Genomic DNA, 25,966 nt, shown 5'->3' with positions numbered 1-25,966 from the left:
AATATGGCTGTGTCAAAATTTACAGGAGAAACAGAGAGAAAGAGAATTGCATTTGGGGCACTTTGCAACTGGCTTGCATTTACGATCGTTGCAACATCCCACAGTGGAATGACAAATTTGTGACATTTTTTGCCATTTTCCAGCAGAAAACAGCAAAACTGCCCCATTGGATATGTGTGAATTTGTTTGTTTATTTTTAAAAATCAAATAAAATTTGATGTGTTAATTCTGGGAAACAATGAATCCTTGTTTCCTCCTATTAGGGGAGAAAGATGCATTATCAAAACAGGGGCTAAGTGTGCCTGCCTGTAGATACTGTACATATCCCTCCCCCAATGAGTGTTCAAAAACTCAGAAAAGTAAACAAACCCAGGAACACAAACAGAAAATAAGACCCAGAAAAATGTTTAAAGTTTCTACTTAAAATCTGTGTACAAGCAGTGAATTATTACAAATGCAATGCTATGTATGACTAATTTATAGTCTACATCAGGCTGGTATTAATTCAGTCTATGCCTGAAAGCAGCTCAGGCAAGAAGTTGTTTACACACCAGCTAACATTAATTGAATATGGCTGTGTCAAAATTTACAGGAGAAACAGTAAGCTGCGGTCTTCCATCACAGTTGCAGTACACAGAATATTTCATTCTGAACCATTTTGAATATGAAATTTTGCAACTTTTTCATTTTAAATACAAAACTGTTGTAGTAATACCCTTCTAAATCAGGGCTATCAAACTTGCGCCGTACAGGCTGGATGTGTCACACAGTGGGCACGCCCAGTTTAGCAAACGGGGGGAAAGTTGCAATATGTCACGTGATGCCGCTCGCTGTGACAACACAAGTTTGACACCCCTGTTCTAAACGATTCAAGCTTGAAAACTATTGGCTAGGAAGTATTTTATACTGAAAATAGCTTTTTCAAGCTTAAAACTCTTCTGCAGTGCTTGCAGTAGCCTGTTCCACGGCCAGAGTGGTTTCATATTTGAAAATAGGGCAATTTGGGAAATTCCAACCTTGAAACATTTTTCACAGCCCTTGTCCAGACTTATACATATTAACCTGTCAACAGGGAAGCTTATTATGTCCTCTTTATTTGACCCTCAAATCTAAGACAGCCAATGCCAGAGATCTCAAAATTCCTAAGGGATTAACAGTGTAAATTCAGTATTATTGTTAAATATATAGCATTAATTTGATAATAGGAATCCTGATCAACTCACTAAGACAGCACACACCACCTACCCTGGGGTTTTATATCCATGGTGATATGTGGAAAACTGCCAAGGACAGCCATAACTTCTTCATATTTTTCATCTTCAAGAAAGTGTAGCAAATTGTGACGATCTGAGGCTTTCAAACTCACCAAATCTTGGATAGATTTAATTTTGTACTGTTTTCATTAAGCAAAACAAAACATAATTTATAAATATTAGACATGAATGATCAAGAACATGAGCTGTATTGAACATCAAGTTTGCTTTTACTTTAATTATTACAAAAACATATTGCAAAATATGTTGAATCGCTATACGTGATTCTCTGGATACAGAGCAATGCTTAATTAATTAAACATAAAAATCAACTGGATAATCACCAAGATCAAAAGAGAGAGGAGACAGGAAGGTGGGAGATGAATATTGCTTCCTTTTTCCTATCCACACTCCCCTAGTCAACTCAATTGCTAGTCTCAAATTGTCAAACTTCAATCTACTTTATATTCCACGTTTCCATCTACTCAGAAATGCCATTTGCTAAAATATAGAAAGCTAAGCATTATCAGTTGACAGTAAATTTGCACTATAAAAGGCTGTGCAGCAGTTAAGTAGCATTCTAGTATTCAAAGTCAGGTTAATGTCATATGGCTGGGTGAGAGTTTTATCAGAATGAGTGATTAGTAGCTCTGAGACGCTTAACAAGTACAGGTAGTCCTAGACTTATGACAGATTGCTTAAGGATGAAGTACAAAAATGCTATTTACAACACCTCAAAATTATGACTGTCTCTCTTCTTTCTCTCTTTTCCCCTCTCTCTCACATACACACAGATGGAGTAGGGGGGAAGAGGGAGAAGGGAAGGGAGAAAGAGAGAGAAACAGAGAGAAAGAGAATTGCATTTGGGGCACTTTGCAACTGGCTTGCATTTACGATCGGTTGCAACATCCCACAGTGGAATGACAAATTTGTGACATTTTTTTGCCATTTTCCAGCAGAAAACAGCAAAAACTGCCCCATTGGATATGTGTGAATTTGTTTGTTTATTTTTATCCTAACTTTTTATTTTATAAGTAAGTCAAGGCAGCAAATATACGTAATGTTCCTATTTCCCCCACGGTAGCAACCTTGTGAAATGATTGTGCTAAGAATATGATTGGCCCCAAGGTCACCCAGCTGGCATTCATGCCTAAAATGGGACTAGAACTCATACTCTCCTAGTTCCAGGCCAGTTCCATAACCATTACACCAAACAATCAAGAGTCTCAAAGAATAAACATTTTCCAGAATGTGGTCAGATCAAATGAGTTCTAAAAAGCTACCGATTATCTCAATGTCTTCTACCTTTTTATGGTTAGACACCCTTCTGAGATTATCTTCTTCAATATGTGGGAGTTGAAGGAGTGGAGACTTAAACTGCTGAAGCCCTTGGACAATCATCTGAGAAAGTTTCATGCAGTTTTCCAAAGAAGCCAATGAGGGAGCACGAAATTCTCTTTCTGAGGGAAAAACATAGGGAAATATTTATACTCATCAGTATTAATTAGCAATATACAGTACAGGTAGTCCTCAAATTACAATGGTAATCGGTACCAAAATTTCCACAACCAAGCAATGCAGTTATAAAGCACAATGTCATATGACCACACTTCTTGTAGTTAACCAAGGAGTGTGCATCATTAAGCCATCACCTCCTTGCAACTTCCTGCCAAATTCCAACAACTGAAGTCAGCATTGGCAGAATGGCAGAAAATTGAAAATCCAGGCAACCTACAAACAAGTCAGCAGAGAAGTGGGGAGGCTGCTGCCAAGCACGTGAGAGTAAGCAAGTGACCAGGACAAGAGTGCGAGTGGCCGAGGAGAGTTGGCATGAGTGCAGCGGTGCCTGGAGAAAGGTGCGTGATTGGCCTGGAGGTGCAGCACAAGGGTGAGGTTCAGAGAGGGAGTGTGAGGTTGTGTGTGTGTCCAATGTGGCTAGGAGAGGCTTATCCAAGCAACTTGCAACCTTCTCTGCTAGCTTCCCCATTGACTCTGCTTGTGGGAAGGCAGCAGGGAAGATCACACATCATGATCATATGATGCTGCAACCATTGTATGTGCCAGCCAGATGCCAAGCACCCACATCAGGATTAAGTGACTCCAGGAGTGCCAAGACTGCCAGAATTTCAAGGACTAGTCATAACCATCCACTCCTTCAGCAACTTTGCAATCTCAATTTCAAGACCTAGTCTTAACTACCACTCATTCAGCATCATTGCAATATCAGTTTCAAGGACTAGCCATAACCGCCACTCCTTCAACATCATTACAACATCAAATGGTCGCTGAACAATTTGTCATTCACTGAGGACTACCTATTGTACACCCTGGGACTGTAGCACTAGCTACTTCGGTGAAAATGGGAAATGGAGTCGGAGAAGAAATAACTTTAATACTATCAGATTTCTTGTTCTAGTTTAAGAATGCCTAAATGTAATTTAATTTCAGCTGCTTAAGAAAGTTAAAATAAAGACAAGTAGTCCTTGACTTGCGACAATTGAGCCCAAAATTTCCATTGCTAAGCAAATGTGAAGTGAAATTAAGTGAACTTTGCCTTATTTTGCAACCTTTCTTGCCACAGTTGTCAAGTGAAGACTGCAGCTATTAAGGTAGTGATATGGTTGCTAAGTAAATAAGGCTTCCCCATTGGCAGAAGGTTGCAAATGAAGATCACATGACCCTAGGACACTTCAACCATCAATGAACACATGCCAGTTGCCCAGTCTCTGAATTTTGATCACACGGCCATAGGGAAGCTGTCAGGGTTGTGTGAAAAACAATCATAAGCCACGTTGTTCAGTGTAACTTTGTTCTAACTTCGAAGACACTAAATGAATGGTTGTAAGTTGAGAACTACCAGTGCAATGTTACTCGTCCCTTTCACGTTACTTGTTTCCATAGAAAGGTTATAGGATTTTAAATATTACTGGACAAGCCATGAGCCCTTGGATCCTCCTTTCAGAGATATTTCCTTACCACATTTCTCAATGCCTTCAACAATATCTTTCGTGGAAAGCCTGCGATACATCCAAAAATGTATCTGCCTTTAAAATAGCCCATGTTGAACTGTATAGTGCAGTCATACACCAGCATAGGAAACGTTTTATGAGATTTTGTATTATATCATAAAATGTTTTATAATTTTATGTCACACAATGTTTTATAAAATTTGCCAAATTTCAATTCCACGGAAGTAATGGGTCCTGGATTTTGGACATATTTTGTAAATTAGACCATTTGATGTACCTTAATTGAAAACATTTTTCCCTATAGTGCAACGTTTCACCCAGTTAAAAGTTACAGGAAAGAGAACATTAGTAGTACAGAGGTAGTATTCACAAATATATGTTAGGACTTACCTTCCCGGCTACGTGCCATGAGTATTAATTGGCAGATTACATTTACAATTTCTTGAAGCAAGGAAGGGCACTTTTTTAAGACAAACTGTTGATCTATAAGAAAGGGGGAAAAAACCTGAACAATTCTGTGCATAAAGTGAATGTTATACATGATTATAGTCTTTCCTTTCTTATTATATAGCTACTGAAAGATCTGTCATGTGCATTAGATAAGCTCCAAATGGCATCATGCAAACAAGCTTCTGTTTGATATATATATACAAAAGGATGAAGACTATTGCTTGACATAGTGTAAGCCGCCCTGAGTCTTCGGAGAAGGGCGGAATATAAATGCAAATAATAATAATAATAAATGTTAATCCCATCTTCCCTAAGCTTTCACATACCTAGCTCCGCCCTATCTCAAAATCTGCTCTGAAGGGACCCTTCAATTGTCTGGAGTAGTGGTTCTCAACCTTTTCTTTACCATGGACCGCCTTTAAATACCATGGGCGAAGGCCACAGACCATCAAAACGTAACTCAAGATTTAAATCATAACATTTCTTCAAGTTTTTGCAGACCCACTGTGATGACATTGCACACACACCCCAGGGGTCCGTGAACCACAGGTTGACAACCACTGTTCTAGAGCAGATTGGGGAGGGGGACCCGAGAGAATGCAGAGGAAGAGGAAATTTCTCTACCAGCAACACTTTTTTCAGTGAATGACGGACACAGGTAAGTTTCATCCAATATCTACATACACAAGGGCTCAAATCTCAATGTAAACCAAAATATGCATAAACTCTATATTCTTGGGCATGCACAGAAAGACATTTCTTATGCTGCCACAACTCTTCCCCTAAGCAAGTAATGGGGAAAAATCCAGAAGTCATAATTAAGCATCATTTTCTGTTGCTGAGAGCAACTGAATAGCTATCAAATAACCATTTACTATAGCTTCTTGTTTGTCCATTACCAACAATTTACAAGAGAACCTCGCTAATTCATACAGGTGTGAAGCAGGAGAAGAACCGTTTGCAAAAATAACTAGTTCGAAGTATAACCTAGTTTAAGAAACATACAGATTTCAGTCACTTCTTTGAAGTTTTTGATACAATTCAAATTTCTGAAACTGATTACTGAAAATAGGTATGAGATAAAGGCACAATTTAAGACTCGAGTTCCTTTTGTGAACTTAAAAAAGCAAACAAGTTATTTGCCATCAAAACAAATACTAGCTCATACAAAAAAAGTATGAAACTTATAATTCAATTAGATAATTTCAAATCCTTGTTCATGGTTTCCAAAAGCAAATACCTTGTTCAAGTGTCTCAGGAACTTTCATTCTGGCAAGATGAGATAGTAAGAGCACTCTGGCTTTCAAGCTATACGGACAAGTAAGCGGAGGTTCATTTTTCTTCAAATTAATGCTGCCAATTTCTCTAATAAGCTGGAAATGGAAAAAAAAAAGATAATGCAACTGTAGGACGCAGGTAGCCCTTGACGTATGATCATAATGTAGCCTGCCCATTACGGTAATAAGTCGTGAAGGTCGTGAGTCATCACATGACCAACCTGATTCTACCTTATTTTGTGGCGTTGGTTAAGCAAATCACCATGGCTAAGTGAATTTGTCATCATTAAGTGAATTTGCAATAGTTAAGTGAACCCATTGTTTCACTATGGGAGATTTTTGCAGAAAACCAGAAGTAGGATGCTACTAATGGCCATAAAAACAGGCTGGTTGCCAAGCACCTGAAATATGATTATGTGACCGGGGGTGGAGTGGGGTGGGGTGTTTACAACCACTGGAACTTTGGAATCAAGTTGTAAGTACCTTTTGTGGAGGTCCATCATAACTTCAAATGGCCACTAAGGGACCGGTCACAAGTCAAGGACCATTTGATACCAACACACAAAGAAAAAATGTCACTAATAACAAACCTGGGGTATTTGAATATTGTCTACAGGTCTGCTTGTTGCATCTTTATTATACTGAGGGTCAAATTCGGAAGCCCCTGCCAAAACCATTGTAAGTCCTGCAGAGAAAATAAAAGTAGTATAAATATGTAAAATGTATTAAGATACATACAAAGACTTTCTCAAACTCTGTCCCAAAAAAATTTTTATTTACCACTTTCTCTTCAGAGACTCATCAACAAATAACTAAGCATAATTCAAATACCTTAGGTTCACTCTTTCACTAAAGCAAGGACTAAACAAAACTACCTTAGATAACTATTTTCATGAATGGGTATTCAGAAATCTTACAATGGGACTTTCTCCATGGTAGCTAAGTATGGTACATTGATTTACAAAACAACATGGATGACAATTAAAAGAAACAGCAGCTAAAAGTTTGTCTCTGTTACCATCCTTTTCATATCAATATATGTTGTCTTCACAGCCAACGTTAATACCCCATTATTCTTCAGTAACAAAGTTTATGAGTACACTAGAATGCCTATAATAGGTATCTTTACATTTACTTGTAAATAATTTAGCCTGTTTAACGTTCTTCAGTTGGTATCTCGTATTTCATTTTTAAACCTGAAGATTATTTGAAAGCCAGCTATGATGTTAGCATCTATACAGAATTCTTTCCATCTAATCATGCAGCTACTAAAAAAATTAAATGCACAGTTCTATCCAGAGAATTGTGTTAGGAGGCAAGAGGTGGTGGCCTTGTCCCAGGAACATGAGAAAGAACTGGTTTTGTACTGCAGCAGTTCTTGAATAAGAACAACTTTGAATTTTAGCATGACTTTTCAACATGCTGAAGCAGGGGTGAACAATTATTTTTTTTTAGTTTGTGAGAAACAGTTCCTCCTCCTCCTGTGCCTAGAGGCTATAAGAACATGGCTGATGATTTTATGATATCACTAGAGCTACCATGACAAAGCTAATATTTCTGGATCTTTTAGAGTTGGAGGAAAGAGGGTGTTAAAGGTTCCTTCTATCTTTGTACCCGCCTGCTGATACCTTATGCCTCCCATCGACCCGTACGCTCTCACAGAGAGGGTCTCCTCAGGGTGCCGTCCGCCAAGCAATGCCGGCTGGCGGCCCCCAAGGGGAGGGCCTTCTCTGTTGGAGCACCTACGCTCTGGAACGACCTTCCCCCCAGTTTACGCCAAATATCTGACCTTCGGACCTTTCGCCGGGAATTAAAAACTCATTTATTTATTCAAGCGGGATTGGACTGATTTTTTAAATTCTAAATTTTAAAGTTTTAATCCTTTGTAATTTTATATGGGGTATTTTAGGTTAGGTCAATCTGACGGTTTTAATTCGGCCATTATGGAATAGGTATTTTAAATTGATATTTTAACTTTGTATACTTGCTGTTTTTATTTTTGGCTGTACACCGCCCTGAGTCCTTCGGGAGAAAGGCGGTATAAAAATTTAAATAAATAAATAAATAAATAAATAAATAAATAAATAAATAAATAAATAAATAAATAAATAAATAAATAAATACTTGTACTAAGTGCTGGAGGAAGAGGGTTCTCATAACTGATTCTCCCATGACAACACAATATGCTTTATAGAATGTACACAAAAATCTTCCTAGGATGAGGAAAATTTCATAAGAGAAAATTTAATTTAACCATTTCCACCTTAAGCGTTACAGTCCATTCATAGACCCAGTAACTTAATCTCACATTCTTCTCAAGAAATCAAGTAGCATACCACAGAAAACCTAGTGCATAAAGTTTAAACATTCTGCAGAATGCAGATCCATCTCTAAATAACTACAAAGAAAGCACAAATTTATATTTTAGAATTAAACTGGTTTAAAATGCTTACTTTTCATATCCATATTTCTGGTTTTATAAACAAAATAGGTATAAATTTGCGTCGTACGGATGAGTATCTGGTCTCCACTGTAACGAATTGATCGATACCACCAAGAACCCTAAGTCATTTAAAACAAAAATATTGGTATTAATGATGCATAAATGCAGCAAATATACTTTTTTCTAAAGTCTTGAATCTCTGTGATTTCAAGAGCATAATTCCTGTGAAAGCAATGAATTACAGAAACTCTAGCAGTTTAGATGATAGATGACTTCACAGTATCAAAAGTTGAAAGATACAAAGAATCTGTGTTGCATAAAAGTTTTACATCATGTAGTACAATGCCAAGGGGCAGGAAAAGCAGAAAACAAAATGACTGCAAAGAAGAAAATGCAGCAAACTTAAAATGCTAAACCTTTGCATCAAAAGGCATAATAGTTTCAGTCAATGCTACTCATCAAAGAACCGACCACCTATTTTCATGCTTCAACATCTGTATGATAAAGAAGTATCCAAAACACATTTTTCTGTATTTTGGTGTAGGCTACATAGTGCAGCAATAAAGAACATTTCCTCGTGAAATTCAAAATCTCTGAACAGTCAGAATTCCAATTCTAGTCGTTTTGCTTTAGCTAGCAATAGAACCTAGAGAGTATATGAACAATCTTCAAAAAATTGGAAACCTCAGAGACTGAATAATCATGGACATAGTTAAAATTTGCTACAATTTGGCACACTGATATGTAAATGTAAATTGCCAGATCAGAAAATTATCATCATAAAGTTGGGATGGTTGAGTTTGTGAAAGCAAGATTTGGTATGTACATACTTTATATTTTGTGAAATGTACTTTTCACCTTTGATTTAAAATAATACTTACTACAACCACTGGAAGAATAACCATAAATGCTAATCCATAAACCAGCAAAACCTAAGAAATACCAAAAGAAATATCAGAAACACTGTAATAAAATCAGAAATGCTCACATAGGCAAAGACATCTTTTTATATAAAAACATAAGTACTGAAAGAAAGTTTTCAGGAATGAAATAGGTAATGAAGTCATATTTTAAAAGACTCCAATATTTTCCTCACTAGATTTCCAATTGGATAAAAAGAAACTATTTTTCTTAACAAATGTTTAACTACTGAAGATAAACAAAGAATATGCTTACTAATTATGACAAAGGTTACAATAACATATCTCCACAAATATCATTTTACTGTTATATTACAAGAAGCCAATTGCCAGTACAGTTGTATTTAGTTTCCAGCATTATTTTGATTTTCAAAAATATATTAGTGTCTCTAGCTGGAGAAGATATCTGGGATGATGATGATGATGATGATGATGATGATGATGATGATGATGATGATGTGTGTGTGTGTGTGTGTGTGTGTGTGTGTGTGTGTGTGTGTGTGTGTGTGTGTAAAATCAGAACAAGTACCATATTACTTGAAGCATTTTTGTTTAAATTTTGCAATATAGATAAGACCATAACAATTTTAAGATGAGTGGACTTCCAGAATTTCCCAGCTGGCATGTTTACTGAGGAATTCTGGGAGTTGAAATCCACCCATCTTAAAACAGTCAAGATTGAGAAACCACCAGATTAGATTATTATAAGTAACCTCAGGAAAATATGCAACACCACCTCAAACTAAATATCCGGAGGGGGGCAGGGGGGATTCCCAGCAATTCAGGTATTTTTATGTTCACTGCAGCAGGGCAATGTGAACATAATGTGTTTACAGAATATGTTTCAATGTGTTTACAGAAATCTGAAACTTGCAGAACAGTGTAAGAAAAATCAAATTATCGTTAGAATCTGCTACATTACCTTGCCTCACAGTAATAAAAGAAAGCCTCCAAGACTCACCATAACTAAATCATAGGCAAAGTGCACTTTTTAAAGTGCCATTAAAAGCTGTAGCAAGCCTAGAACTGGACTAAATGCAAATTTTCCCAAAGCTGGCAATAGTTTACGCACATCAATTGACTATCATTTTTCTCTAAATGACTGTTAAAAAAACCCACTGCACTAACGCTTTCAGTTTAATACAGCCAAACTGGAAGTTGTTTTACCAAAATAGAATTCTTCTGATCCACAATCCAAGCTGGCAATGCAATTCCAAAGCTTGTAGCTGCAAGAAACATGAAAAAACAGATTGCAAAATATGGCAATATAATCAACATACATACATTTCTTCAGTTATATAAGCTGTGTAAATTATACATCTTTTCAACCAAACCTTTTCCTTATTAAAAAAAAAGGAAATCTTATTTTTTAAAAATAAGCTCTATCTATGGTGCATACATGGATGCAGAACTAACTACAGGAATGATCTTCTTGCTCTAATCTGTGTGGGATCTTAAGGAGATAAACATTCCTTCACAGATAGGACAAGGTTCTTTTAAAATCAAGAGGTACCCATTGTATGAAAAGAAGATTTATTTGTAAAAGTACAGATGACCTGAAATATAACTACAACCCAAGCTAAGTGTTAGGTGACAAACTGTTCTCTATGTAACAAGACAATCCCATCCATTTTGAGATGCAACCTCAAAATGTGAGGTCACTTTTAAAGAAACATCCCTAGACTCTAGAATGATGTAAGGACAGCTGCAAATATTATGCTTTTGATGAAGCTATACAAAATGAATGGATTATGCATACTCAGTTTGGTTTTACCTCTAAATAACTGGATAGCTTACTATGAAGAGTAACTTTATGGCAAGTTCATCATGCTTCTGAGGCCAACTCAGGACAACACAACAGTGCATTAACCTTGATTTTCATGCCTATGTAAACAACCTCCCTTCAACTGACCCATAGGGAGTGAAAGCTCTATAATTAATCCAAGAAAAGCTGTTGATTGGTTTGGAAATATCAGTAGCTATGAATTTACAATAGGTATGACACTGAAATTGAAATCTTCCAAATTCTCCAGAATGTTCTCATAACATGAAATTTTGGCCTGGTAATGTTCAGAATTCAGTCTGATTCTGCATGTACTGTATATAAGAACTGCCATTCCCATGTAGCAAGCAAGAATGTAAATTAAGACAACATTTATCTGCAGGATTGTAATCTAACAGATGTGAATCACTATTCACTGAACATTGGAATGAGACATGAGTGACATTGAAGTTAGACTCAAATATGTAGCTACAAAGATAAATGACATTACTGTACAAACACAGTATACAAAATGAAAACTGTCACTGATAGAATAAAACACAGAGCAAAAGTCAGGATGCTACATAAATTATGATTTGGTACAATAAACTATAGAATTACCCTGTGGTCCATCAGGGCTGCCATATTCTTCCCAATTTTTTCGAGATTCTTCATCAGTTAAACTACAAAATAAGAGGCACAATTTCAAGGGTGCACTTTATCCTTGCTCAAAACAAAGCTTTAAAATTTGCAACATAAAAACTTAAAATCTTCAGGATGATCCCTACCAAAATAGCACAGCAGACAGACATGGCAGAGTATACATACAAGAACAGCATGTAAGAATGTCACCAACATGTAGCCATTACTAACAATAACTTCGATTGATAATAACCAAATAGGACAAGAAAGGAGAAAACACAGTTTGAAATGGAAGTGAGCCAGCATTATCCCCAGTGATAAAAAGGCTCCTTTGAGATCTAAATGAGCGCTTCTGATGACAAAAGAGATAAAATAATTTATATGACTGGAAATCTACTCTAAATGATTAGGAGACCTTAAATCTTTGCTTGTTTTATAAACCAGAATCACAAATCAACCTACATACTTATAAGAAAACAAAATCAATTCTGTACTGTAACAACTGCTGTAAATAGATAAACTGGCTGAAAACATATAGAAAATGGTATTAGTGTATATTCATGTTGCTTACAATAACATTCCCCCCCCATGCACAGAACTTAAGAAACTTACGCTGCATAAGCCTTAGCAATATTCATAAACATAACTTCATCGCCACCTTTATCTGGATGGTATTTCAGCGATAACAAACGATATTGTTTTTTAATTTCTGACACTGTTGCACCCTATTAAAATAAGAGGTTCAAATTAATTATTTGAAATAAATAATACCTTCACATACCTGAAAGTAATTTCCACTGAACTCAGTACACCTTGTTTCTGATTATTCACAACAAACCTCAAACACAACATATTAATAATATACTACTTACAAAAGACCTTTGGCTTGCCTGAATTATTGTAAAATTTAGCTTCATAGCCCATTTCCTATTCATCATTATAACCAGACAATCATTTGAGATAGCTACATCATTATAATCATTAGAAAGCCAGTAAAACAACAGGGATACAATCACATGTTCAATTTCTGGCATTCAGGTAAGAACTCAATTTATGACAACAGGGACCAGAAAAATCACTAAGTGATATGGTCATTAAGTGAGGCATCATACGACCATACTCAATTTTACAACCTTTTAGCCATGATTGTTAAGAGAATCATCAATGGTCATCAACTGAGACATCAACATGCGACTATGACTTGCAACCTCCTTCTGGCTTCCCCATTGACTTTGCTTGTCAATGTACCTTGATGAACGTATCTTTTCTTTTATGTACACTGAGAGCATATGCACCAAGTCAAATTCCTTGTGTGTCCAATCACACTTGGCCAATAAAAATTCTATTCTATTCTATTCTAAAAGCCAGCTGGGAAGGTCACAAATGGCGATCACGTAGCTATGGGCTGTTGCAACAGCCAGAAATCCAGGTTGGTTCTTGAGTGACCAGGTCTGAATCACGTGATCCTGGGGGCCCTGCAACGGATGTAAGTGTGTAAGTGCAGACCAATTGTAAGCTATTCTTTTCGTCAGTGCCACTGTAAACCAATGGTTGTTCAGTAAACACTACATGTGGTCCTGTCATCTAAAACTCTGACAGTCCCAAAATAGATCTAATCCAATGGAAATTCTAAGATATGATCCCTCTAATCTGCTGTTGTTAACGCTGCTTTCTTTAAAGTTTATAAAGCAAATTTTAAATTCCATCTGGTAAGTTCCAAGCATTGAGAATTTTTTTTGAAAACGTATAAATGCAACTTTTAAGAAATGAAAAATGCTCCAAATGTTTAAATAACTACCAAATTGTTCAATGGCCTCTATTCCTATATAAAAATAGGAAGTCGGCAAAACTGAATTCAATTGATCTATACCTATTTAAAACGTATCATTTAAATAAACAATTCAACTTTCAAAAAGAATATATATAAAAGTTTGCTTTCTACTATCACATAATTTTGGTGATCAGCATATTAAATTACACAACCATTGTAAAACTGTAACTAGCTCTTTTCTATTTGCAGACAGGATTTTTATCTAGAAGATTCCTCTAATTACAGAAGAGGATGTGATGAAGTAACCCCAACGCTTTTACATTGTTGTGCTGTTGTTGTTTGCTAACTTCCTTTTTTTCTTCTTATTGTCCCAATTTTTTTATTATCTTGGAGTGTTCCCCAATTTCCTGTTAACATGGAAGAAGAACGAAAGGTTTACTTCCTCCTATTACAACTGGAGGTGCAAAAAAGTCCTCACATGGGCAGGCACAACTGAATGCCAGTTATAATTTCAGAGACATGCATCATTACTTCATAGGAGGGTATTTTTTTAACAAAAAACTTTTAAAAATATATTTAATTTATAAGGCATTTTCTTTAGGCCAGAAGAGCCTTTCTATGTTTTAATACCAAATGTCATTGTTTAGTACAGAGGTCTCCAACCTTGGCAACTTGAAGACTTTTGGACTCCAACTCCCAGAATTCCTCAGCCAGCAAAGCTGAAGTCCAAAAGTCTTCAAGTTGCCAAGGTTGGAGACCCCTGGTTTAGTAAATATATTGTTTGCATATTTACATCATTTTATGAAATAGTGCCAAATATTCAATGTAATTTCAAACAGCAGCCTTTGTCAAATGTTCAAAATGTGACTATGTCAAAAATGAAATACTTAAAATGTAATATATCGTTTACATGTAGTCTTACCTGGCATGACTTTTCAAATAAAGAAAAATAAGCATTTCTCTGCTGGCGGAATGCTGCCTGTTGTCACAAGACAAACCCAACTGGCAGAACAGATTTCCCTCCCTCCCTTTTCCATATGTCCCTAATCCAGTGCTTCTCAATTATTTTCTGTCATGCCCCCCTAGGAAGAAGAAAACATTTTTCGCGCCCCCCGCGCAACTGTAAACACGGGGCTTAGCTTGTTATGACAGTGTTTGCCAAGGTCAAACGCGCCCCCCTTTACGGAGCCTCACGCCCCCCCTGGGGGGCCCGCCCCACTATTTGAGAAGGACTGCCCTAATCGGTCTTTTGAAGGTTGGTGGAGTGAAGAATAGACATACAGACTTAGAATGTGATATTCCATTGAGGGCCCTGGTGAAATATTTTGTGTCAAATTTAGTTTAAATACTGAAAAACGGTGCTACTTACTGGGTCTAACTGTAGTATTTCATATGGATTGTATTCTTGATATTCTCGGTCTGTTTTGGACACTTTGTAAGCAAGAAACAAAAACAATGCCCATCCAGCAAGTAACACACCTTTTCTGTAAAATTGAAAGAGAAATTAATTTTAAATAGTTAAAATTTTTGGAAAGAAATCCCATGCAATCAAAATATCCAGGTACATTTAAAGAAGAGTTAACATCACAGGAAACAACCAAAATAATCTCTAGCCATCTCTCAAAACCAAAGGAATTACAGCATACAAGTATGTCTGCTGCTTTCTGCCAATATTCTACAGCCCCATCCAGTATTATAATGGGCACTCAGCTTAATTGATGAGTCTTAAATAATAAAACCATACAGGTAGTCTTAAACTTACAACCTCAACTAAGCCCAAAATTTCTGTTCCTAAGCAAGGCATGGAACAGAATGGGGAGGAACAGGCTCCAGCTCAACCCCTCCAAGACTGAGTGGCTGTGGGTTCCGGCGTCCCGGTACAGTCAGCTTACGCCATTGCTGACTGTTTGGGGGGAAGTACTGACCCCCAGGGGAAGAGTGCACAACTTAGGCGTTCTCCTGGACGATCGGCTGTCCTTAGAAGAACATTTGACGGCCGTCGCCAGGGGAGCATTTTATCAGGTTTACCTGATTCGCCAATTGCGCCCCTTCCTTGACCGGGACTCCTTACGCACGGTCACTCATGCCCTCGTCACTTCCCGCCTGGACTATTGCAATGCTCTCTACATGGGGCTCCCCTTGAAGAGCACCAGGAAGCTCCAGCTAGTCCAGAATGCGGCCGCGCGGGTGATAGAGGGAGCACTGCGTTGCTCCCATATAACACCTATCCTGCGCGGCCTGCACTGGCTGCCGGTAGCCTTCCGGGTGCAATTCAAGGTGTTGGTTACCACCTTTAAAGCGCTCCATGGCTTAGGACCGGGGTATTTACGGGACCGCCTTCTGCCACCGATTGCCTCCCAACGACCTGTGCGCTCCCACAGAGCGGGCCTCCTCAGGGTGCCGTCGACCAAACAATGTAGGTTGGCGGCCCCCAGGGGGAGGGCCTTCTCTGTGGCAGCACCGGTCCTATGGAACGAGCTACCTCCGGGGTTACGCCAACTCCCCGACCTCTGGGCCTTCAAACGTGAACTGAAGACCTTATTATTTCACCGAGCGGGACTAGCCTAAGAAATATTTTAGCGAAATTTTAAATGGGTTTTAAATCGGTCCCTGACCATTTTAGTGATTCGGCCATTAAATATTTGATTTTAATTGTTCTTACATATTGTTATTTATTATATTTATATTTGTATTGGTGTGTGTATTTTAATATGTCTGTAAACCGCCCTGAGTCCTTCGGGAGATGGTGCGGTATAGAAATGTAATTATAAATAAATAAAAATAAATAAAACGAGTTGCACCTCATTTTATCACTGTAGTTGTTAAGTGAATCATTCAGTTTTTAAGCAAATGTGGCTTCCCCCATTGATTTTGATTGTCAGAAGTTTACAAATTATGATCACGTGACCCTGGGAGGCCAGTTGCCAAGCACCCAAATTTTGAGCACTTGACTATGGGGATGCTACAACAGCATACATGTGAAAACCAGTCATATCCCTTTTTTTCAATTCTGTTGTAACTTCGAATGGTCACTAAATTAACAGTTGTAAATCAAGGCTACCTGTACACCCAACAATTCTCCATAAGGTAAACTGTTTGGTGGGTTAGCTTTTTGTTGTTGTTGTTCAGTGAAGTTTCCCACTTCCCACTAAGGAATCCTCAGCCTATAAAGAATTCTAGGGTTTCCACAATATAATTTTTAAAAACACTTCATCACAGACACATCTCTCTATTTTCCCCAAAGCAAGAACAACTGTGAAGCCCAAACAACTGCATTTTGGATGCTCAATAGATTCTTTCATTACCTGAAATTCAATCCATGACTTGGGAATTATTTTCAATTTTTTTACAATTAAAACTTCATTAACATCTCCTAGGAGTTATTGGTAAAATGCTGATCTTATCATTTTTCTAAATATTTTATAATGTTGAAATAATCTGCTTTTATTAAAATTCTTTTAAAAATCCCCATAGAATAGAAACCTATTATACTTACTTTATTGTAGGAATTATATTCTGCTGGGGCTTTAACAATCGCAATCGATACCACAGGCATCTTCCATAAACTTTTCTTAAATTCTTTAAACGAATTTGCTCTGGGGAAGATAATTTTACGATTTAATAAAAATAAAGTATCTTACACATCAGGTTTTCTTCTTCAAACTGTTCAAATCTTAAAGGAAAAACTTTGCAATACTACCTGTAGAACAGAGCTGTCAAACTTGAGGCCCAGATTCAGCCCGTGAGGTGCTTAGATCTGCCCCACGGGGCCGCCTTGGAAATAGCAAAGGACCGGTCTGCAGTGCCATTGTCAGCGAAAATGGAGTTTGTGAGGGCTATGCATGGCCCCCCCCAAGCTTCATTTTCACTGGCAGAAGGTTGCAGGAGGCTGTCCCAGCCAAAAATGGAGCTCAGGAGCCTGTTTTTTGCTGGCACAGCACTCGGGCCATCACAGGCTCTCCCCGACACAAGTTATTTCATGCTGGCCATGCCCACCCCAGCCATACCCACCCCAGTCCCCGAGGTCAAATACAACCCTGATGCGGCCCTCAATGAAATTGAGTTTAACACCCCTGCTGTAGAGGCAAGTATTTCATCTTTTCCCCCAGCATCATTTACTATACAAATGGACAGAATATGAACCATCTATTCTCTGAACTAGTTTTCCAAACTAGTTTCCTTTTTTACTTTTCAGAAGTCATCAACATAATACAAGGTAAAAATCCCATCTGTGTATTAACCAGGCACAACCCAACTTAGCTTTCAAACCCAGATAAGGTTAGCCAGGTGATGCATCTGCTAACACAAATATTTTAAGAGTTACCAAAAAAGAGAGACTATACACAGGTGATGTTGGCTTGGTAGTAGCAACATTGGGCAACATATACCTTCCACTCAATACAGGTAGTCCTCGACTTACTAAACAGTTCATTTAGTGACCGTTCAAAGTTACAATGGCACTGAAAAAAGTGACTTATGGCCGTTTTTCGCACTTACAATTGTTGCAGCATCCCTGGGTCACATGATCAAAATTCAGGTGCTTAGCAACCAGTTCATATTGATGACAGTTGCAGTGACCTGGGGTCATGTGATCAGATTTTGCAACCTTCTGACAAACAAAGTCAATGGGGAAGGTAGATTCACTTAACAATTATGTTACTGACTTAAAAAATGCAATGATTCATTAACAACTGTGGCAAGAAAAGTCCTAAAATGGGACAAAACTCACTTAACAAATGTTTCACTTAGCAACATAAATTTTGGGCTCAATTGTGGTCATTAACTTGAGGACTACCTGTATTGACTGTGTTGCAACATTGACAATTAACATTGTTAGAATTTAGTGGGTACTAAGATTGCATCCTTCTGTTCAGATAAGGGACTTAGTAGATGTATCTCCATGAATGGAAAAGTGATTTTTAGCAATTCCTCCTCTATATAGCCTGTACTCCATGTCCAAAAGTTGAAGGATCATTCAGAATACTATGAAAAAAGCAAGGCATCTGTGAAAACTATCATTCTCCTTTGTTTGTTAGTGAATTGATTAGATCGAAACTCTAATCAATGTACTACAATGTAATCTATTCACAGAAAGGCACTGCAACATTTGGTCTATAAGTTACAGCTCTCCAAAACTTAACATTTAACAGAAATTCTGCTCCTAGGATGAGGGTGTGGGAAGAGAGATAGAGAGCTGACTCACCAGGATCCATAGCTTCTGCAACACCATTATAGTTTACCCAATACAATATACTATGGCTTCTACATTCAAATTTACAAGCCACACTGTATACTTTTTTCAAAAATCCCACCCAAACCAGCAAAATGCAAATCAAACACTCTGCCAACTAAATTACACTGCCAACAAGCTATTCTTTTTAATTCATACCTAGATTTTATTCAGTACCATAAGACTGGGGAAATATATTCTTTATAGAAACTTTAGAGAAATTATTTTTCAGACGTTTTTTTGTTTTTTTTAAAGAAAGGGGAATAAGAAACAAATGGGAATTACTTCTGAATATGCAACACAGTTTTATTTCTTTACTGGGGCCAAACTTTGTTAAGAATATTTAACAAATTCACACTCTAACATGAAGTAAGAATCTACAAATGTCAGGGGGAAAGCAAGCAGTCCTTTATTGAAATTTAGACGGTTATTGTGGTATTGTGGTACTACTTAATCTTGCATCATCTCAATTTGTAACAATCCCACAGTGTTTAGTGAACCTTATTCATAGATAAGCATACAAAGAACTGTGCATTAAGTTTCTTTTTTATGATGCAATTTATAATAAATACCGTATACTATTTATTTCAAAGACTGAACTTCAAAAATTAAAGAACGACATGCCAAATAGATTCCATATAATACATTAAACGATAATTTAGTGTGTGTACATCAATCTTTTATGGCCTACTAAGCAAACAATAACATTTTGAAAACTCTGGTCATTTTACCAGTAAAACAGAGAGCTACTTTGTTTTAACTACTACAATCGTTTAAACAGGAAGGCAGAACATGGACTATTTTGGCTGTAACAAACTCTGATTCAGTATTAAAAAACGTCCCTGGATTTTACGAGTGCAACATTTCTTCTTTCATATGTGAGACAAAATGTTCTTGTGGAGAGGAGCAGAGATTAAATTGAATTCAAGAAAATATGACTTATTGTAAGGTTTAAGAATAAGAATCTACTATATTTCTAATGTGTTTTAAACAACTATGGTTAATTTATGCCAGATTATTCTAAGTATGGACATGAGGTCTAGAGAGATATAGCCTTATTTAGGTAATGATCAGATGGTTATTTCTGAATTTGGCTAATAAAAATTTATCTAAATACTGAACTATAAATATGGAACATATAGCATCTGCATTTGTGATATATATCTCCATCTAAATTCAATCTCAAATGTCTGACCACATCTGTTTTCAAAGAATATGCAAAATACATAGAAATACAAATTCTGATTTGAAGGTTGACCATTAATAGCTAGTACAACAAGGCATCATCTGTTTAATCTGGGACATTCTTGCCATTGCGACTACCCATCCTAACACAAAGATAGAGTCACCTTTCAGCAATTATTTTTGAAAGGAGCTATTTGGATATGTACATAGACGTAACTTTACAGTAGGCAAAGTTTTGCACAGATTTTTCTGTTTTATCAACTCTACTTATTGCAGACAAATCTAATTATATCTATGCATGTCTTAACAAACAGGAAGCAGCAGGTGAAGCTAAGCAAGATCACATCAAATACCTGTACAATTAGCACAGGGGCCCCCCAAGGCTGTGTGCTCTCCCCACTTCTCTTCTCTCTGTATACCAATGACTGCATCTCCAACGATCCATCTGTTAAGCTACTGAAGTTCGCAGATGACACAACAGTGATTGGTCTCATTCGAGACAATGACGAATCCGCATATAGACGAGAGGTCGAACAACTAGCCTTGTGGTGCGACCGAAACAATCTGGAACTGAACACACTCAAAACCGTAGAAATGGTGGTAGACTTTAGGAGAAACCCTTCCATATTTCCATCTCTCACAATACTAGACAACACAGTATCAACAGTAGAAACCTTTAAATTTCTAGGTTCTATCATATCACAAGATCTAAAATGGACAGCTAACATCAAAAACATCATCAAAAAAGGACAACAAAGACTGTTCTTTCTGTGCCAACTCAGTAAGCTCAAACTGCCCAAGGAGCTGCTGATTCAGTTCTACAGAGGAATTATTGAGTCTGTCATCTGCAGCTCTATAACTGTCTGGTTCGGTTCTGCAACCCAACAAGAAAGACACAGACTTCAGAGGATAATTAGAACTGCAGAAAAAAATAATTGCTACCAACCTGCCTTCCATTGAGGATCTGTATACTGCACGAATCAAGAAGAGGGCTGTGAAAATATTTACAGATCCCTCACATAACTGTTTCAACTCATACCCTCAAAACGACGCTATAGAGCACTGCACACCGGAACAACTAGACACAAGAAGTTTTTTCCCGAAGGCCATCACTCTGCTAAACAAATAATTCGATCAACACTGTCAAACTATTTACTAAATCTGCACTACTATTAATCTTCTCATCGTTCCCATCACCAATCTCTTTCCACTTATGACTGTATGACTGTAACTTTGTTGCTGGTAATCCTTATGATTTATATTGATATATTGACCATCATTTGTGTTGTAAATGTTGTACCTTGATGAAGGTATCTTTTCTTTTATGTACACTGAGAGCATATGCACCAAGTCAAATTCCTTGTGTGTCCAATCATACTTGGCCAATAAAAAAAATTCTATTAACTGAATTTAATTTAGATTGCTGAACTTCACTTTGTCCAGTGCTCAAATAATGTTTGAAAAGTATAATTTTCAAACAGTCTTATGAAGAATGCAACTGTATTGCTTCCTCCTTTGCAAAGACTCCTTTTTTTCTTTTATTCAATGGTGTCCAATTCTCAGAAACTGCCTGGACAAGTTTCTGTAGTTTACTCGGCAAGATTTTCCAGAAGTGGTTTGTCATTGCATCCTTCCTAGGGCTGAAAGAAAATGATTGGCCCAAAGTTATCCAACTTGCTTTCTGCCTATGACAGGACTGGAATTCAGAATCTCCCAGTTTCTAACCTAATGCTTTGACCACTACACCAAACTGGCTCCACACTGATTCTACTATATTTCTAAACCTTTCAAGGTGCTCATTTAGCTATATCTACATACTACTAAAATTCTCATTCCCAGAATCTTTAGCTGCACAAAATGGTGTATCACCGGGCAACAAAATTTTTAAACCAAGGTATCTGAAATGGGCTAACTTATAAATGCATCCCAAATTCAGGAGCCATGACTCCTATAGAACTGAAATTTAGCAAATTTTATAAGTCATTTTATGACATAAAAATTATAATAAAACAGTTAATGACATCATACAAAATGTCATAACATATCTCCCGTGCTGATGTTTGATTGTGCTATACAGTTCAACATGGGCTATTTTCAAGGTGGATACATCTCTGAATGTGTCGCAATTTTTTCAGTGAAGGTAATACATTAGAAATCGTGTCGCTGTTAAAGGCACAGAAGAATCTCATGAGCAAATATCCTTGAAAGAATGACCCAATGGGTCATGGGTTGCCTACTTGTCTTTAAAAGATTCAGCAGCTTGGGGCCAGGTTTGTTAGATAACTTCTGTAAATACTGTATATGCTTGATTACCTTTTGCTAGTTGATTTGTTATGTTCAGCTCATTATATAATTGTTCAAAAATTACATAGTAACCAACTTTTCACAGCAAATTAAGGGATGGAATCTGCAGGCAAAAATAAAGCTAAGATATCAAAATAGAGGTGGCATATGTATTCAAAACAATAAATCCTGTTCAGACCCAAGAGTAACCTTTTTAAGGTAGGCAGGAATAAATGAGGCCTCTTAAAACTCAGATCACTTTTATTAAACCCAAAAATAATTTTATATAAAAATTGTTGCAATCTTGTCAACAGTTATACCATGTAAAAACAGATAAAAAAGTACTGAGAGCTGTACTAATGGTATCAAATGCAGTGTTAAAAGATAAAAGAGATAATTCAGACAATATTTGGGAATAAGATCACGCTGATATTATTAAAAAGCTGGATCTGACAAAATGTTTTAAATGTATAACTACTTCATATTACCTCAATGCAATAATCACATCAAACTTCATACAAGAAAAACATGTTTTTCTTACATATTAAGGGAAAAATTCTACAAAATAATTTTCATGTATTAGGAAATAAAAGAATTTTGTAAAATCATCCTAAATTCTTTATTCCCAAATATCCATTCTACTTTTTATACTAAGACAAAATATCAAACAAAAAATATCTGATATTTACTAAATCCATTCATCCCCAAAAATTTACAGAATTATCTCGCAATGAGAGGTATAAATAATTGCACATTATAAACACTGACAATTGCTTCTATTTTTTTTCATTATGACAGAAAGTTAGGAAAAATAATATCAAAATAATGCATCTCATTTACAATATCACTCAAAAACAAGTTATATGGTCAGCTGAACATTGGAGTGCCATGGCAGGGACAAGATATGCCCAACTTCCTTGAGACTCCAATACATATCGCAGATGCTTTTCTGTATGTACAAAAGCTATGCTGGAAGAAAGCTTGATATCCAAATGCTATTCTATAAAAATCATTGAGAAAAAAAACCCAAATTGTCTAGATTATCACAACTACAAACTTATGTTTTCAAGTCATGGTCATTTAATTAATATTTTTGCTCCTTAACTCTGTAATACTTAAAATCAATAATAGGAACGTTTTCCTTTCAACATAAAATCTAGTAATTCCCCTTCAAACCAAAAATATACACTGTTTCCTGGACAAAGTTTATAATCTTTACACTGATGCCTGCTTTCCATTGTCGATACAGAGCCATCAACCCTAGTTAGAATTACTTTTGTACTTTGTTGGGAAAAGCTGTCAACATGCACCTGTTCAATGCACATAAATCCATGTTCTTTTTTCATTCAGATGCACTTTTATTTTCTGTAACAAGTAGTAATGCATGGCCTTACTCTTTGCAAGGTACCAAGCTAGGGAAATTTTTTATATTTCTGAATCAAAGCCATAAAACAAGGTAATATCTCCAACCCAGTGGAGATATTACCCAGCAGGTAATGATAAATTATGACATGTGGAAGGCTTTGTATTTAGGTATGAAAAATCAAGGGCAATAGGTACAGGACTGGGGATGCTTGATGATGGCAATTTGTGTGAAAATGGTCTAAGGGTGACTACCAGCTGAAAATGAGCAAGCAATGTATTAGCTATGTCCAGTTTATGGCATTCGACACTAGTCAGGCAGCACTCAGATTAGAGTTTTCCTTTCTTCTCAGGATAAAGCTGGAGAAAATTCAGAAGAAAGCTATCAAGGTATTAAAGAGTCTGGAAACTCAGCTCTCCAAGGAACTAGACACGCTGAGTTGGCAAAAGAGATTAAAGGGAATCATGATAATGATCTACAAATATCTAAAAGGAGGTCATGTGCAAATGGGACAAGCCTGCTCTGTGTTGCAATGGAAAACACGACAAGGGCCAAAAGCCTGAAATGAAGAGAAGATTCTGGCTAAATGTTAGAAAGAACTACAAGGCAGCAAGAGATGTTAAGCACAGAAACAGTCTCCGCTTCCATGGAGTGGGTTCAACCAGAGACTAACAATCACCTGTTGGGATTTCTGCAGAGAGCAAGAGGAAGTACAGGTTGTCCTCAATTTATGACCACAACTGAGCCCAAAATTTATGTTGCTAAGTGAGAAATTTGTTAAGTGAGCTTGGCCCCATTTTACGACTTTTCTTGTCACATTTATTATGAGAATCGCTGCAGTTGTTACATGACTAAAACAACTATTACGCGAATCTGGCTTCCCCATTGACATTGCTTGTCAGGTGGTCGCAAAAGGGGGAAATCACATGACTCCGGAAACACCGCAACCCATCATACAACTGAGCCAGTTGTCAAGCATCCAAATGTAAATCATGGTGACTGTGGGGATGCTGCAAGGGCCATGAGCGTAAAAGAATGGTCCTGAGTCACTTTTTTAGTCCCGGTATAACTTCCAACGTTCACTGAAGGAATTGTTGCAAGACGAGGACTACCTGTACAAGCCTCTTTACATTGCGGGATTCCTCTCAGGTGTAGTTCCTGCTCTTTCCCTCCCTCAATAGTTTATAGTTTACTCTATTGTCATTGCACACGGTACAACAAAATTAAATGCCGTCTTCAGTGTACGTTATAACTACAAAAATAAAAACACAAACATGCATCCTTTACGTTCTATATAATTGAAATGGAAAACCCGATATTGCAGTACACCAGGGGTCTCCAACCTCCAACCTGCACTATATTGTAGAATTCAATATGGTTATTGCCCTGGGATAAGAAGCTGTTTTTCAGCCTCTTTGTTTTTATTCGTAGTAATAGTTCAAAAAAAAAAATTGTGCCCAGGATGAGATGGATCTTTAAGAATGTTTTGAACGATAGAATAGAATAGAATAGAATAGAATTTTATTGGCCAAGTGTGATTGGACACACAAGGAATTTGTCTTGGTGCATATGCTCTCAGTGTACATAAAAGAAAAATTGTGCCCAGGATGAGATGGATCTTTAAGAATGTTTTGAACGATAGATACTTAACATGAGAACCCGGGGCTGAATGAACCACGGCTCCACCAAGAACTCACCCAACCAACCCGCCTCCACGGCACAAAGAAGAGGAGGAGAGAAAGACTTGCAAGGCATTAATTACTCCAAGCCGAGCCAGAACTTACCTACTAACCTGAGATTTCACCAAGAGAACCAGCACCGGGAGGGTGGGGAGTGGGGGTTGGAGAAGCGAAGGCCCTGAATGCTCCGCGGGGAAGAGGGGAAGCGGTAAGGGGGACCCCCCCACACCCGGCGTCCCTTTCTCGAGGCCCGGCTTAGAGGAAGGGAGAAGGAAAAGGGGAGGCAAGGCTGAGGGCGCCGGGCCTGCCACCACCACCACCACCACCTCACCAACCCCGAAGGGAAACGCCGGGCTACAGGGGCGGAGGCCACTCACCGGCGTGCTGGTCCCGCGGCCACAGGTAGTAGGTGGCGGGGATAACGATGAGGGCTACGAAGCTGGTGAGGAAGTAGAAGAAAGTGTTGCCGCTGTCATCGTACTGGAACTGCTGCCCGGCCATGGCTGCCCGCACGCCCCGCCCCCCCGCTCGGCTTGCGTGCTCGCTCCTTCAAGCAGCCCCAGCGGCGGCCTCTTGCAAGGATCCCGCGAGAATGAGGAAGGCGGAGGGAAGGAGGAGCGGGAAGAGCAAGCACCCTTCGCTCGCCCGCCCCGCCGGCCGCTCTCGGCGCCAGTTCACGCTTTGCTTCCCCGCCCCGCCCCCTCCCGCTCGCCTCTGGCAAGAGCCGACACTCCTCACA

The 25,966-nt window shown here is 37.8% G+C and overlaps 1 protein-coding gene across 1 annotated transcript; it reads right to left on the bottom strand.

The window, feature by feature from the left end:
* Positions 1-781: 781 nt before the first annotated feature.
* Positions 782-25,897, bottom strand: SEC63 (SEC63 homolog, protein translocation regulator). The gene is made up of 13 exons (XM_058174270.1): positions 25,605-25,897; positions 16,984-17,083; positions 14,857-14,971; positions 12,329-12,441; positions 11,696-11,757; positions 10,480-10,538; positions 9,274-9,324; positions 8,403-8,511; positions 6,540-6,634; positions 5,913-6,045; positions 4,613-4,705; positions 2,559-2,713; positions 782-1,393 (listed from the first exon to the last, which is right to left on the bottom strand). The coding sequence occupies exons 1-13, from the start codon at positions 25,726-25,728 to the stop codon at positions 1,223-1,225; spliced, it is 1,380 nt and encodes a 459-aa protein (XP_058030253.1). The 5' UTR covers positions 25,729-25,897; the 3' UTR covers positions 782-1,222.
* Positions 25,898-25,966: the final 69 nt, after the last annotated feature.

This window comes from Ahaetulla prasina, chromosome 1 (assembly GCF_028640845.1).
Source record: "Ahaetulla prasina isolate Xishuangbanna chromosome 1, ASM2864084v1, whole genome shotgun sequence".
Taxonomy (NCBI): domain Eukaryota; kingdom Metazoa; phylum Chordata; class Lepidosauria; order Squamata; family Colubridae; genus Ahaetulla; species Ahaetulla prasina.
Note: the sequence above shows the minus strand (reverse complement) of the source record. Positions and strands in the feature narration are given on the sequence as shown.